Source organism: Lampetra fluviatilis, chromosome 50 (genome assembly GCF_964198595.1).
Source record: "Lampetra fluviatilis chromosome 50, kcLamFluv1.1, whole genome shotgun sequence".
Classification (NCBI taxonomy): Eukaryota; Metazoa; Chordata; class Hyperoartia; order Petromyzontiformes; family Petromyzontidae; genus Lampetra; species Lampetra fluviatilis.
In genome coordinates, this window is record NC_136324.1 from 9,542,576 (window position 1) to 9,559,169 (window position 16,594).

The 16,594-nt window shown below is 49.2% G+C and overlaps 1 protein-coding gene across 3 annotated transcripts in view; it reads left to right on the forward strand.

The window, feature by feature from the left end:
• The window catches only part of LOC144948580 (uncharacterized), a 38,385-nt gene extending 28,757 nt beyond the window's left edge, over nucleotides 1-9,628 (forward strand). For 2 of the 3 annotated variants that reach the window (XM_078878151.1, XM_078878150.1), the window contains exons 2-4: nucleotides 2,756-2,892; nucleotides 3,872-3,965; nucleotides 7,509-9,628. In XM_078878151.1, the coding sequence (XP_078734277.1) occupies nucleotides 2,778-2,892; nucleotides 3,872-3,965; nucleotides 7,509-8,037 (738 nt within the window). In that variant the 5' untranslated portion in view covers nucleotides 2,756-2,777 and the 3' untranslated portion in view covers nucleotides 8,038-9,628. Of the gene's footprint in view, nucleotides 1-136; nucleotides 171-2,755; nucleotides 2,893-3,871; nucleotides 3,966-7,508 lie in introns of those variants that run through there. The other variant, XM_078878149.1, reaches the window with a different exon arrangement.
• Nucleotides 9,629-16,594: the final 6,966 nt, after the last annotated feature.

Here is a 16,594-nt window from a genome sequence, read left to right on the forward strand (position 1 = left end):
TGCACACCGCACCCCCCCCCCCGTAACCCAGGGGCCTGGTGTCACGCATCCATTCGCCTCGGTCGTTGTTGTTGTTATTTTAAAATGTGGTTGCTGAGCACGGGGCGCCCACAGGCTCAGAACGTCAAGGGGCAAGCAATGAAGCGGCGCTCGTGTCGCAGTTGCAATCGGTAAGAAGAGTGCGAAGTGTGCCTCTCTAATTGAGCAAGGTCAATTGTTATTGTGATAAGAGTTTGGGGGGGGGGGAGACGATGGGAGTGAATATCAGAGTGGAGCGGGTGAGTGAGCAGAAAGAGAAGCGAGGTGATCTCCAGTGTGGCGAGTGAGTGTGTTGTTGTGAGCTACAGTTATTAATATAGAATTAAACTTTAAGTATTTTTACGCAAACACCTTTTGTTAATCGTAGCAGCTTCTAGCAAAGCTTCATGCGGCCTCCTGAGCTGTGGCCACGATGAGCTTCAGGTACGAGCGTGGCGATTCTTATCCTTGTGCTCTTGCGACCGCTTGCCAGCCCCACGAGTTGGCCACGACAGCCAATCGCGGCAGTCGCGGCAGACCGGCACGCCGGTCAAATCGTCAAAAAGCCCCCAAAGGGGAATGGACCCCTCTGAGCCCCAGGGCACCTTTTCACGAGGATCCTGCACTGGGGTGAGGATCTTTGGCCGATACCATCGAATGGCTGTTTTTGCCACACGTGGGAGGGCTGCCCAGAGTAAGCCAACGCGTCCTCGGGGAGAACACGCGCAGCTACGCACCGGTATCGACTCGTGTGGGACGTTTTACCACTCAAATCATAACGATGATGATGATGACATTTATAACGCACCAGATTCTGCAGACAAGTCAACAACTCAGAGGCGCGGAGCCAAGCTCAGGGATGCTCGAGAGCCTGACCCAGACAGATAGAGGAGGCCGTTAGATGTTTCTTGAAAGTCGGAGTGCATTTGATGTTGCGGATGTGCAAAGCAGGATAGAGTTCCACACCGAGGAGGTTGAAAACAGAGAACCGACGTGAGGCTGTAACAGTATAGTGTAGTGTGTGTATAATAGTGTTTTGTATAGCATAGTGTAAAGTAGTGTAGTGTATAGTAGTGTAGTGTGTAGTAGTGTATAGTATTGTATAGTAGTGTAGTATATAGTAGTGTATGGTGGAGTGTATAGTAGTGTTTTGTATAGTGTAGTGTAAAGTAGTGTAGTGTGTATAGTAGTTTAGTATATAGTAGTGTATAGTGGAGTGTATAGTAGTGTAATGTATAGTGTAGTGTGTGGTAATTTAGTGTATACCGATGTGAGGCTGTAAAAGTGTGAGACCTTTGAAGCAAATTTTGAGTGACGCTGCTGCGTCGGCTTCTACTGTGAGTGTTCGGTGCAGGGCGAGAGTAGTGAGCATACCTGTCAACCCATACGGTTTATCCATATACTCACAGGGAAATTGAGTTGTCAGGTCCATAGGGTGTACAGCCGTTTCAGTACGGGCAATTTTTTTGTCTTTATTTGTGTTTCTCTCTTGTGATGGGACTTTGTAGGATGAACGTTGAGATTTGTAAGGGCACGGGGTGACCACTAAGGTCTGAATTGGTCTGTCATAAGGTTGGGCACTGATAAGGGGTTGACAGGTGTGAGTGAGGCAAGGAATTGTGGTGGGGAACCGGTGGTGAAGGCGCGATGACAAAGGCAGGCGCAGCTTCATCATTTGTCCTGCTGGCAGAAAGGAGCCAATGAAGGGTACGGAGGAGGAGCGGTGGCTGGGTCACGTCGTAGATGGTGGACCCCTAGGACGACACGAGCAAGGTTGTCCTGTCACAGTTCCAATTTGAGGACGTTCAAGGCAGCAGGGGCAATCTAACGCGGCGGAGTTGTGGCGCGACAGCGGTTAACGCACTGGCGCCTCGAACCCCGCGCGGCTCACGCCGGTGGTGAGCGACGCCTCCGCCGGTTCGCCAACCCCCACGCGCGCTGACCGGCGCGGTGAGGCGAGGTCAAACAAGCCCCACGGCCACCACGGGGCTATAATAGCGTTGTACCCTTCGCCGCTTACGCCATTCCAGTTGTCTAAAAATAAGATCGCCCGCGATGCGTCAGGCATACGTACATATTTTGCCCATGTGTTTGCCTGCCCATTCTTGTGTAAGCGTACCTGTTTCGTGTGCGCGCACGTTACGATGATTTCTGGCCACTCCACGCCCTCACGTGATATGCCGGCCGCCGCAGGTGCTCGCTAAATTGCATTTGCGCTTACGCATGATGAAACATAAATGAGAGATTGCTGTCTTTGTGTGTGTGTGTGAAGCAGTGGTTACTGCTTCATATCATCCGTGCTTATCCATGGATGAGTCACTCGGAATGATTCTCCCGGAAGCGCCACATTAATCCGACTTTGTTCTTCTACGCTCGGATGAAACGACTCGATTGTGGGTAATCGGTTCTAACCACACGTCCGCTGATAAGAGGACTTAACGTTGGTTAGCCAACTGTGCAAACAAACCAGGCGACCCAGAATTCGATTCCCATTCATGACCAATAACAATGGAGGATATCTGAACCGGTCCTGGGCCACTCCTAGGTGGACTCAGCCTCAAATGAGTATCTGGTGCGGTGTTTAAACATCACTCAGCTGGGAGACAAAGGCGGCCCGGCGTGGTGCTGGCCACCCACCCCCTCGTGTGGCTTCATAGGTGCTCGCTAACAGCACTTACCGCAACAGTCTGATAAGGCTATATGGGGGATCTTTGTCTTTGTGTGTGTGTGCGCGCAGCTCCCTCGGAGTGGGGACAACTATGCCAGGAAACAGGCTTCCCAACGCCAGCTACCCGCACCAGGACGAGTCTCTGGAGTACGAGTACTACTACGAATACGATGAGATTTCCTTCGACGACCTCACGGTGAACAGATGTACGGAACGCGAGCACCACCCGCACTCGTCCCATCCCTTCCACCCGCTCGCCGCAACGCTCACGCACCCACCCAGCACGGGACGCGCTCGTTGACGAGCCATATCCGACCCATGGTCAACTTTTTCAGTCGGCACGATATTTGGCAAAGGAGCGGCGATGCACTCCATCATCGGCAGCATTGGCGAAGCTGCCGCCCCCGGGCGACAGCGCTTCTGCCGTCGTGCCAAGATGTTGAATCCGTTTTACTTCCGTGTGGGATCTTGAGTTCTGCCAGACTGGTTGTGTTGTGTTTTTATTTTGCTTTGTTCCGCTGCTCTACGTTTTGGTTTTACACGATTGCGTTTGTCATGTCGGTGACCCGCGCCGCCCTCGCCGACGAGACTCTCACCCCGGTCTCTCGAGCTCTCGCCTCGAGTCAAACGAAATCGACTTGGACACTGGCCCCTCTCGGCCCGTCACAGCAGGCGCCCTGGCGCAGCCTCGCGCGGCCTGGCGCGGTGCACAAGGCGGCGGTACCTCCACGGTGTCTTGCAGGCTGGACCGGGTGCCCGCTTGAGGGCTAGTTGATCTAGGAGAACTTGACCAAGTAGCCTGGAGTGCGCCGCTCTCCAAAGCTCAGCGGGGTTGAGCCCAAATTGCGTTTGGATGGGTGACTGCCGTGCTGCTGCTGCTGGGCTACGTGGCGGGGGCGGCGGAGGGCAGTGCAGAAAAATACATTGTTGCTTCTACTTCTAACACTGTGCTCCCCTTGCCTTTGCCGACCTGCACTGACCATGGTGAAGTATGGTCAAATAACCCCCACGATCTGCACTGTGTGGGGAGACCCTCATCCAGCAGGGGGTTGACAAAACAGCTTTCTTTATATTACATTGTCGTTTCGCCATCCAGCAGTGGTTTGTACATGGCTGGTGATGAACTTGAAATACAAATTTAATTCCTCTTTAATAGCCGACCCTGTGACTCTTCATATTGTCCAGATTCCATCGTCATCGGGTTTTGGAGTGGACTCACACTGCTCATCTGCCTCCTCTTCATCATCTCGTCGCTGCTCTTCCGTCTCGGCACGCGCAGGTGTGTGCGTGTGTGTGTGGATGAGCTTCTGTGCAGTGAAGTATGGTTAGATAACCCCCATGATCAGCACACGGCGTGTGCAGGTCTACATTGGGCTCCACGGTGCTGCGATGTTAACTACCTTGCCTGGTATGCAGGAGGTCGTGGGTTCGATCCCGACCCTGACGACGCCTGTATATTTGGAGTTTGCTTGTTCTCCCCGTGGTCGCGTGGATTTCTCTCCGGGTCCTCGGGTTTTTCTCCCTTCATCAACGTGCGTTTAGAGTATTTGGCTGCTATCAATTTCCACACGATAAGCCGCTTCGTTGAGCTATCATTTACGGCCAGGTCACTTCTGATCTTAAGTCTCTCTGTAAGACTACCACTTCCAGCTGCCCACAAAGTGGTAGCCGTTTTGCTGTCTCATGAAGGATGATGGATCCAGTTGGCAGTTGTCCAGGACTTGCAGGGCTCGTGACTCTGTAGCCCGCTCGCTCAGCCACTACCGCCCCGTGTCCCTGGGTACAAAGAGGGCCCCGAAGCAGCTCCTGTTGTTGTTGATAGCTGTGGTTCAAAGGCCGAGTAGGGAGCTGAACTCGAGTGTTAAACAGCAGGTGTTGGAGGCAGGTGTTATGTCGGTGTTTTGTGCGGCCCAGATAGGTGAATATTTACAAAGCAACTGTAAAGAAGCTTCGGGCTTTGAGCACTGGTGGTGCAGACGGGGGCAGGAGCTGGGCGCGATTGCCCTCAGGACACCAGAGCTGAATAGACCCCCTCCCTCTGCCCCCCCTCGTCCCCTTATGTAAAGACAAATATTACCCATATATATTCTATGGGTCTTTCGGTAAAGCTGGTGATGGTCGGAAATACAACGAGCTCTATGGTGTAGAGCAGAGGTCCCCATCCTTTTTGGCACCAGGGACCGGTTTCGTGGAAGACAATTTTTTTCACGGACCGGGGGGGGGGGGTTCATCATTGGGTCTTTCCCCCTTTTCAAAGAAGCTCTCCAGCTCGCCCACCGCTCACCTCCTGCTGTACGGCCCGGTTCCTAACAGGCCACTGACCGGTACCGGGCCACGGCCCAGGGGTTGGGGACCCCTGGTGTAGAGTTTTGATGAGGGAATTCTTCTCGGCTGGATGGTGGTGGGAGTCGGGTTTTAGGTAGGCATCCAAATGGGTGACTTTCCTGTAGACAGAGTGTCCCATTGAGCCATCTGGTCTCTTTTCGATTAAAACATCCAAGAATGGTAACTTGCCGTCCTCCATGGTGAATTTGATGGCGGGGTGTATGGAATTGATGTGGTTGAAGAATTGGCCCAACGCTGGTAGGACATGTGGCCAGTTGACGAATGTATCTCTTCCACAAGGAAGGACGTAGAGTGGATGCCTGGATGGCATCTGTCTCAAAATTTTCCATTAAAACATTGGCTACAACTGGAGATAAGGGAGAACCCATTGGGGTACCTTCAACTTGTTTGTAGAATGTTCCATTCCAGGTGAAGTAAGTGTTGGTGAGGCAGTGTCTAACCAGGGCAGGTACATCAGTATTCAATCCTTGTTGGACAAAATCTTCAGTGACCATCACCACCTAGCCAGTGAACTGGAGCACATACACCAAGCCCTCAAGATGAATGGGTATTCGGACTACACAATCCGTAAAGCTATCACCCCAACCGTTGGGAAAGAACCATCTGAAGACCCAATCAAAACCATCACCTTCCCATACATAGCAGGGGTTGCCAATAAGATGTCCCAAATCTTGAACAAACATAAGATCTAGGTTTGATTTACTACCCCAAACCCTAGCTGTGGGGATAAACTGTACTCCTGTGTAAATGTATTTCATAACCCAAGTTTTCTCTCTAATTGTTTTAGCATGTTTCTGCATCGCTTAGATTCCCTCACACTTTACGGGCATTGCTCCCTTCCGCTCTGTTGGCTGCATCACTTAACTCACGAGATTCATGAGGGCAGGGGGGAGGTGGGCGGGGAGTGACGAGTTTATTGGCGGTGATTAAGGAGCGTCGCTGTAGTGTCAGACGGGGACATGAATTCGTTAAAGTATTATTGTCTGCATTGGTTTAACACATAGGCTTTGGCGACCAATATCATCCATAGCCTTTTGCCCGTCAAAGGACGAGTGTATTGCAGTAAATTTGAAACTTGCAAGCAAAAAGCAGACCTTGACGTGATATTCATAGCATTCATGCGTGTGCAATTTGTAAGGGTGCGGTGACACAGAACTAATTCATTTAAAGGTTATAATCCCTTGCTCATCATGACGTCCTTTTTACTTCGATGTCTCAGTAGCGTGACGGAGATCGTGTGACGTGAGGGTTCCGCCTTCGTCGTGAGGGTTGTGAGTTGACGCCGAGGAGGGGGGAGGAGGCACCTCGGCCCCCCACGTGGAGTGACGTCAGCTGCTAATTAATATGAATGGGGGAGGGTGTCCATTTGGAGGACGTCACCTTATAATGATTATTAATGAGGGGGTGGGTGCTCCATGTGGAGTGACGTCACTGTTCATGATTCTTGACTTAAAGTTTTCGTGACTGCAGGAATTCATATTCTTTGGGTCTTTCGGTAAAGTCACTACGACGTTTTGATCGCAACACGAGTGTGTTGCGATCGAAACGTTGTAGTTTTTTTGTTATTTTCTTTGAACCTGTTCATGATTATTAATGAGGAGGGCGTGGAGCGTGGAGTGACGTCACGAGCGATGCACACAGACATTCTTGGCTCATTATAGTAGGTAATAATAATGGGGGGGGGGGGTGTCCATTTGGAGGACGTCACCTGCTCATGATTACTAATGAGGGGGGCTGGTCAATGTGGAGTGACGTTACGAGCGTTAAGGACAGACATTCCTGGGTGATTACAGTAGATATAATACAGTTTTTATTGGGTTAGATCGCGTAATTATATAAATGTGCCGTTAAACCCACCACCACCAGACACAGCCAGTTAGTAAAGTTTGTCACATTAATAGAACATGCAAATTTGTTACGAGTACAGCACACCAGGTGGTGGCGGGTCTAACGACACATATATATTTATGCGATCTAACCCAAAAAAAACGTGCATTATGGATTGTTTACATTCTTCGTATTAAAATAACAGCATTTATGGGGTTCTTGTGGCCCGATTGTAGAGCTCCGAATCATTTACAGGTGGCCTGTTTCCCCCCCACCCCCCTCAGCTTTCATGGCAGGATAGGGTACGCAACTTTCATTAGGAAGCCACTGGAGCTATGCACTTTTAAACCAAAATTAATTTCTTTAAAAAAAAACAGTGCAGAAGGAAGGAGGCGATGGCGAGGCGTGGTGTCGACAGCGTTGACCAGAAATAAATATGGTCGTAAACATGCAGAGTATATTTGGCTGCGATAAATTTCCATGCGGTAAGCCACTTCGTTGAGCTATAATTTGTGGCCAGGTCGCTTCTGAAAAATAGCTAGCTCAGTGGGCCTTACCTCGTAAAATAAAAATGGTGAAGTTTAAATAGACCAATCATGAGCGTGTTACGAGCACGGTCGACTCTAACGCGCGTCTGCGTGCGCGTCAGTGGGAGCAGGCACAACAGCTGGCGGAGGCGGTCGAGCAGCGTGAAGAGCCTGCACATGGAGGTGAGCACGCTGAGCGACCAGGCCGAGGGCAGCTCCGGCACCGACGCCGACAACCTCATCACCTACGCGACGTGCGGCAACAACGGCAACAATGGCGGCGGCGGCAACACCGGGCGCCCCTCTGAGCTCCGGAGCCCTCTGGCTGTGGTGACTCACGGCACGACATCGCCTCCACCGCCGCCGTCTCGGGCGGCCTGCACGGGACCCGTGGTTCGCATCGACATGCCAGACGACAGAGACGACGCGACGGCGACGCGAGTCCTCATGAACCAGCAGCCACCTTCATCATCATCATCACCGCAGCAACAGCAGCAACAGCAGCAGCAGCAGGCGTTCCTCTTCACGCCGTGCCCTAATGGTGGAGACGCACGCTTATCGCAGTCGATGGCGGACACCAAGGGCTGCGCCAGTCTCGCGCCTTCGGGCCATAGATCCTCTCTGTCGGTCACGTTCAGTGGAGACCTGTAAAGACCTGTGGAGACCTGCCCCTGGGGGTTTGCGAGTGATTCGCCCGCGGGTAGCATGACTGTAATTGATAACCCCCCACCACCCCCTTTGTGTGGGGATACACTCAAAACATTCTCTCGGTAGCCCCTGCACCAGTGGGCGAAGCTGTCGAGCATGCAGGCGGTGCAACTGCACTGAGGCCCACGGGCCAGAGGGGGCCCCAGGTGCCGGAGGGGGCCCCAGGTGCCGGAGGGGGCCCTCTTACGCCAGGCTCCGAAGAGGGGAGAAGACAAGGAGGGAGAAGCGCATTTCATTCCTCGCAACAAGGCCCATGCGGGCCATGCTACTCTGTGGCAGTGCTCTGGATGTGTAAGCACGGTTGCCCAGAGCACGCTTGTCTGGAGAAGGGCGCTGCCACGTGAAACGGACTTGACTTGGTCGCAGAAGCCTATCGGCCGGCCCTTTGCTCGATACGAACAGCTTCAGTTTGCATGTGATGTACGTTTGAATGCAGATTGACTTTATTTTTTACATTTTGAAGTGAGGTTTTGTATTTCGTGTAAGAGGAACTATTGGTTTACTTTAGACCGTCGGTAGTAACATGACAAGCATAATTTATGAAGTGTAGGCTGTTCATTGAGGTACACGTGTTGTGGGTGAACGAAAATGAATGAAAGGATGGACAGTATGTGTGATGAGGTGAGATGCGTTTTGATGACGTCTGATGAGGTTGGAAGAGGTGCGACGAGGTGTGACGAGGTGTCATGAGGTTAGGTGAGGGCTTGCTGAACATAACAAGGTAACTGGTATTTGCCAAACATCGAAATATAAACATTACCTGCAAATTACTCGATCGAGATGCACAAAGCAACATGGCCCCCTACTGCTAAAACTTGGCCAGACCGTCCAGAAGAATTGAACAGTTTATTGAGACTCGGTGAGGCTTTCTCAGGTAAACGAGCGCAATGATAAATAATGCAGTCGTGCAGTGAAGTGTGAACAGTGGGTGGAGAGGCAGTACCCATTGTGCTTCGTGTACCGTGATGCTAGTTTACAGGCCTTTGCCATCCCACTGCTGGATGACGGCCTCCCCAGGCCGCTGATGGTGGGTGGCTTTGATCTCGCATTGCAACCCAGCCAGCCAGCCACACTCCTGGTACGCTGAGCTGAAAAGTCTGGCTAGCCGCTAATACAGTGCAAAGCTTATGTAATGCATCTCGAGCAACCCTCTAAATGATACCTAACATTAAAAACGCTAATAAAATAAATCAAACATATTTTTGATACATTTACTATACCCTGAAGACTATGAAATAAAATATGAAGATAAACCACCGTGTTGCGTGATGTGGTTAAGTACTCACCGCTGAAGAGTTAATGCCCTCCGTTGAAGTAAAGAGCGAACGGTGAACACGAAAACGTCGTAAATCAAAGTGAGACAATCGCGGAGTGAAGGAGAGTCGGGGCCTAGAGACACGACTATAGGGAGCCATTCGCAGCTTCAAAACATGCGGCCACATTCTGCTTGGGTGGTGAGACGGCTCATCGCTAGGACGTTCCCCGCGTGTTGCAGAGGTTAAAAGTAAACTTAAAACTAAACCGTTTTTATTTTATTTTACCAGGTAAGACCGACTGAGCTGCTATGTAGTAGCTCTTTTTCATAAGCGACCTGGCTATCACAAATGATAGTTCAACGAAGTGGCTTATCATCACGTGGAAATGTATCGCAGCCAAATACTCTAAACGCATGTTTCTAAATGTGGAGGGAAAAACCGGAGGACCTGGAGAAAAATCCACGTGACCACGGGGAGAGACATGCAAACTCTAAATATACAGGCATCCGTATCGGGATCGAACCCACGACCTCCTGCATACCAGGCGAGGTAATGAACATCTCACCACCATGTTACGATTCGAATCCGGCAGGCTGCTCTGCTTATTCCTGTGGATGTCTATTAACTGTAATAACACGCGCCGATTGTTTCACAGCAGACGTTTAAGATCCCATAACATTTGAAGATGGGGGGGGGGGGGAGGCCACTGGTCTCCAACTTTGAATCAGTCCAAATTTGCCAAAGATGAAAATGCCCTGCACGTTACTCGACACTCAACAGCAATCGTCACCCCCTCTGAAAAAAACATAGAACCCTCCTGAAAAGGGAATCTTGAGACTCGGCGAGGCTTTCCTGGGTAGAAAAAGCAGAATAAATATTTAGAACTGGTATCATTTGAGTGTTAAGACTTTTTCATGAGGGTCCCGCATTGGGATGTTTTGACCGGTTCACGAAGAACCCCCCCCCCCCCCCGCTGCATTCAACGGGGAGGATCGCTCCGCAATGATTGTCTCGAGAACACTGTGCGTGTGACGGTGTCGCTGCGACGAATCCATATTCACTCACGATTACGTGCACTTCCATCATGTGTCAAAATATCGTACCGGCCAACCCATACGGTTTTAAACCCTGTTTTGGTACAGGGAAATTGAGTTTTCAGGTCCATACGCCGTACAGCCGTTTCAATACGGGCAAAGTAAATGTCTATTTGTTTGTGTTTTTCCCTTTTGATGGGACTTTGTGAGATGCAAGTTGAGATTTATTAGGGCACGGGGTGACCAATAATGTCTGAATTGGTGTGTAATAAGGTAGGCACTGATAAGGGTTTGACAGCTATGAAATAGGCCTACGTGTTCAAGTATTTAGCAGTGAGGTAATGCCCACGTCGCAAATACTACGTTGATTGACGAGCCCCCTTTGCGCAGCGAAGAAAACAACACAGGGCAATTCTAAATAAACTGTAAAAAACTAACGAGAAACGAGCCGGTGAACACGACAATAAACAACTCTGAATCGCCCTGGCACTGAGTGTACGGGGCACACAGATTGTACGGCTGAGCACACACTTGTACCATCCTGATGGATTGACACCCACGCCCGCCTACATCCACTCATGCAAGTTGAACTTCTTTCGCACCGTACGTAGCCAACCGTGCTAATCGGAGGTGCGGAGAAAGTGACAATAAACTAAACATAAAACCAAAAGAAACTAAAACGAAACACCAGGAGCTGTGACCGAAACCCAGGAAACGAAATAAAACTACAAGAAGGGACATAACTGTGAGGGTTGGTCCACCTTCGACCGAAAATAATTCCCTTTTGTTGCCCACAAAGACAAATATCCCCCGTACAGCCTTGACAGACTTGTGACAAGTGCTGTTAGTGAGCACCTATGAAGGCCGGCACGACACATACGGGGGTGGGTGGCCAGCACCACGCCCGGCCGCCTTTGTCTCCCCAGCAGCAATGTTTACAGACCGCTCCAGGTACTCATTTCAGGCTGAGTCAACTTATGGGAGCCCCAGGACCGGTTCAGATTAAACGCCACGGGTGTCGTCCGTGAGTTGGAATCGAACTCGGGTCGTCGGGTTCGTGGCGCAGCGCGCTGACCGTTGCACGTGGCTCTCAGGCGAGAGCCACCTCCCAACACAAATTCACGAGCCCAAAAGTCGGGCAGAGATGACGGTTTTTCTGAACTAAATTTAGTTAACCTCCCAGCACCAAATAATCACAGCCCAAAACGTGTGCTTACATAGCAGTTAAATATCAACAAAGCCCGGAGTGTCTCGTTCAGGTGGTCCAGAAAGAACGTCACGAATTTCAGTTCAGGAGTCTCTCCAACCTCCGTTTCACTCTTCTAAACTAAACCAACTTTGTATCTACCATGTAAGGCCCACTGAGTTATGTAGCTCTTTTTCAGAGGCGACTTGGCCACAAATGATGGCTCAACCAAGTGGCTTATCACGTGTAAATTCGTAGCAGCCAAATACTCTAAACGCGTGATGTTGATTCTAAATGTGGAAAAATCGGGAAATCTCAGAGAAAAATCCACGCGACCACGGCGAGAGAGACACGCAAACTCCACATACACAGCAATGCCTGTATACTCGGCGAGGAAGTTAACATCACGCCACCGTAGCACCCTCGTCCGGTCCTAACGAGGTCGATAGGGCTCAGCGGTTTGTCCGAAACCGTGGCCACCAACAATGAGCCCAAGACGCTGAACAGCGAGGGGACTCACCCCTGACAACAGGTGCCCCCACGGGCACCCCGGGATGTCTTTGAGGTCTGAAACGAAAAGAGCTGCTGGAGGGTGTTTCTCGGACTCTCCCGGCGGCCTGTGCCCCAGTGGCGTCTCCTCCAAAGGTCGGGCGGTTAACCGGTGTGTTGGAGAGTGAACCCACTGCAACATTTACAATTCGAGTAGCGTGACGTTTCGCCAGTAATTATAACCACGAGCATCATCAGCCGACAGCCAGAATTGTGGAGGCGATACATGAGATGTCGTCATTGTAATGTATTCTTATACATTACAATGGATATCTCGAGTAGCGTGACGTTGTGGCCGAAACGTCGTGAGAATTGTTTTATTATGTTTTATTTTTATTATTTTATTACTTCCCTTCTACGTGACTTTACCGAAAGAACCAAGAAAATGGATATCTATTATTGTTTGGGTCCTTCAAAGTTAAGCAACATGTATAACATCATGTATGCAAATTATGTATGCACATTATGCATGTACATTATGTATGTACATCAATGTATGTATATTATGCATGTGCATACATATATGTACATTGTGTATACACACTTATTTTAAGGCGTAATATGCCTCACTTACAACGAGCCACCGACTTATTACCCATTGTAAAGAAATTACAAACGAGCAGCCAACAAATTAAGTGGCAAAAAGAACGAATGAGAAAAACACCATTTCAAGATGTTATTGCTAATTTTGCAATGAAAAAATCTCGAAAAGTTAATATCTGGTATTAATTTCTCCCACCTTATGAACAAAAGATTGAAATTTACATGAATCTGCCTCTTGGTTCGATAGAGGCGCACACACTGTTATAGGGAGGCAACACTTTTTATTAACACAGCTTGTAATTACGCTACACATAGGGTGGTCACCACCGACCTATCCTCGCTAACACTGACACTCTGATAGCAACTGGCGTGGCCAAGCCAGGAGGGCTACTGCTTGGCCATGCTGACTTGAGGCTTGACTTCACTCTTCATGAGGCATCTTCATCCCGGACCCGAGCAGCCCCGCGTCTTCTTGTATACAGCATTTCGTTTTGCTTTCCAAACACTTTACAAAGTTCTAGATAAAAAATTGTAATCATTGTGTAGTGAATCACTCAGAGACACTAATAGTAGGAGGCACTATGTTTAACAGGTCCCTGCGGGGTGGGCTGGTAGGAACGAATAACCAAAGAATATAAACATAATGTATTATTACACTTGTTTAGCCAGGAAAGCGTCAGAGAGTGTTAAGGATTTTGTAGGGTCCTGCCAAGTGTTTGCAGTAGGGGGCGATGTTGCTACACCTAATCGGACGATACGAAGGGAGAGTTTGAGGCCTAGTTCTAGGCTTTAGGCCGCTGTGAGTTAATTTTTAATTTAAATGTTTTAATTAATAATGTAAAAGCTTTAAATGTAAATGTTTCTATTTTAAAACATCAGGGAATGTAACATTGTTAAACATTAACTCCCTTTCACACACGCGGGGGTACGATACGAAGGGAGAGTTTGAGGCCTAGTTCTAGGCTTTAGGCCTAGCTGTAGGCTTTAGGCCGCTGTGAGTTAATTTTTAATTTAAATTTTAATTATTAATGTAAAAGCTTTAAATGTAAATGTTTCTATTTAAAAACATCAGGGAATGTAACATTGTTATACATTAACTCCCTTTCACACACGCGGGGGTACGATACGAAGGGAGAGTTTGACGCCTAGTTCTAGGCTTTAGGCCTAGCTGTAGGCTTTAGGCCGCTGTGAGTTAATTTTTAATTTAAATGTTTTAATTAAAAGCTATCTCAGGAAATGAGTAAATTTTTAATTTAAATGTTTTAATTAAAAACTATCGCAGGGAATTAAAAAACTATCTCAGGGAATTATAAGGGAATGTTACACTTGTTTAGCCAGGAAAGCCTCACTGAGTCTAAAGGTTTTTGTAGGGTCCTGCCAAGTGTTTGCAGTAGGGGGTGATGTTGCTACACCTAATCGGACATCAAACGGACGGACGATATAATCTATTGTAGGCTGGTTCACTTCGTTCCTACCAGTATTATCGCCTTCACAGGTACAAGGAGTAACGACACTGTGGTCATGACAGCGAACAGGCTGCCTGTCCAACAACGCTCCAGCAGCACGACGGTTCCACTCCAACAGCCCCGAACCTTGCTCGGGGTCCCCCTTTTATCCACCCAGCGTGGCCTCGCCCCGCCTCCTCGGCCACGCTCCCCTTCTAGAACCCACCAGAAGGTTCCCAGGCTTCACCTCGCGTGCCCCCTGTCACCTTTGCCCCACATCCCCTTCTCCGGCCTATCACATGACCTGCTGGCAGACAGGGCTGCTAAAACATTCTCTGTCATTAACCAGCGCTATGCGCCATAGTGACCCATTCCATGTCACTGCAATTGTAAAACAACGTTTTATTGCACATTGGATTGTGGATTTAAAAAAAATGGTGTGGCAGAGCAAAAGTGAATTATATAACCTCTGTGGCTTAAACACAACGCGCAAAGCATCAGCCGTGGGCTTTTCTGCGGTGTTTTTTTCTTTCTCCTCCGCCTGGAGGGGCACCTATGCAGCCCTGGCACAGAATGTAAAGGAACCACTCTGGGAGATTTCAGCCCTTTTGGTTACAGGTGACTCAAACGGAGGCGTCCATGGCTTTTATGACACTGGAGCTAGACTGTGCGCTGGGGAGTAATGCGATGTGACATTACTTGCTGTTACATCATAAGGCATGGAGGCACATTGCTTAACGACAATATTTTTGTTTAATGGGGCTTTTGCAATTCATATCAATTCTGGCTGAATCCTATGAGGCGTAAGGGCCCGCGGAAAGCAACCATCCAGTGGCTAAACAACGTAAGGGTGAGTTTAACACGTCGGCTTTCGCGACCAATATCATCCATAAAAGGTTTTTTTAGGGTTAGATAGCATACTTAAATGTATAAATGAGTCCTTAAAACCCGCCACCACCCGACGTAGCCAACTAGTAAAGGTTATCTCGGAAACAGAACATACCAATTCGTAACTAGTACAGCACATCGGTGTGTTGGAGAGCCAAGCCACAAAATTTACCATCTGAGTACGACGTTTCGCCAGTAATTACAACTAGCTTCATCAGGCGACAGCCAGATTTGTGGAGACGTCTGTTTCGTTCCTTATATAGAGGCGTAGATGTGGTGACCACGCTTCTGCGCTCTTGCGCAAAGTGGGGGGGAATTAATGAGTCAATGTACATGATGCATGCCCATTATGGGAGCCCTTTGATCTTGTCCTTCCTGTACATTGTGTATTAAAATAGCTGTACCAACGGTAATCCCTATTGAAGCATGGTGCCCTGTATAGGGATGCATTTAAACAATGTATATTTTATTATTATTCACTTCCACGCAGCACTAAGTCGGTAGCTATCCGAATGTTTAAAATTATTTTTATTTCTGTCAATTTCGATAGATTCTCTAATTAGTCTTGGCCAGTAGTAGCTAATTCTAGATTTGAAGTTTTCGTGACTGCAAGGATCCATACTCTTTGGTTCTTTCGGTAAAGTCACGTAGGTGAAAATAAAATAAAAACAACGACGTTTCGGGCGCAACACAAGCGTCCGTTATCAGGTGGGGACAACCACAGCGACAAAACAATCAGCGATTGTAGTTTGCCACAAATGAACCACAATACCTTGCGGATCTCGTCAAGTAGCATAAACCATCATGCAAACTCTGGTCATCATCGCAGGGGCTTTCAGCGAAACGTCGAACAATCGCGTGCTTTCAGATGCACTTCTGTGGCCTTTTAAAGCATCTAGATTCAAAACTAATTTGTGTAGAATTGCTTTTTGTGTGTTAGTTTGTTGTCTTTCCCCCGCACCTTCGATTAGCATAGTTGTCTATGTACGGTGAGAAAAAAGTTCAACATACATACAGCATTTGTGCAACAGCAGCAAACTTTGGGCCGGTTTCAACACGCGGCGTCTCATCAGCAGCCAGGCTCGCTTTCACCAATGGTGGAGAACTGGAAGGATCGTCTCTGTCGGATATGGGTCCTGGCTCGATGCGAAATTATATCATCCAGAACACAACTCGATTATTTGGCGTTGCGGAGAATATAATAAATACACATGAGGCTGGCAAGAATCCATCTTCACGTCTCTCTCGCACGCTGCTGCAGCGCCACCTGCTGCCAAGCAGCTGCAGCTGCTGCTGCTGCCTCCCCTGCTGCTGCTGCCTCCCCTGCTGCTGCTGCTGCTGCCTCCCCTCCTCCTGCTGCTGCTGCCTCCCCTCCTCCTGCTGCTGCTGCCTCCCCTCCTCCTGCTGCTGCTGCCTCCCCTCCTCCTGCTGCTGCCTCTCCTGCTGCTGCTGCCTCTCCTGCTGCTGCCTCCCCTCCTCCTCCTGCTGCCTCTCCTGCTGCGGCTGCCTCCCCTCCTCCTCCTGCTGCTGCTGCCTCTTCTCCTGCTGCTGCCTCTTCTCCTGCTGCTGCCTCTTCTCCTGCTGCTGCCTCTTCTCCTG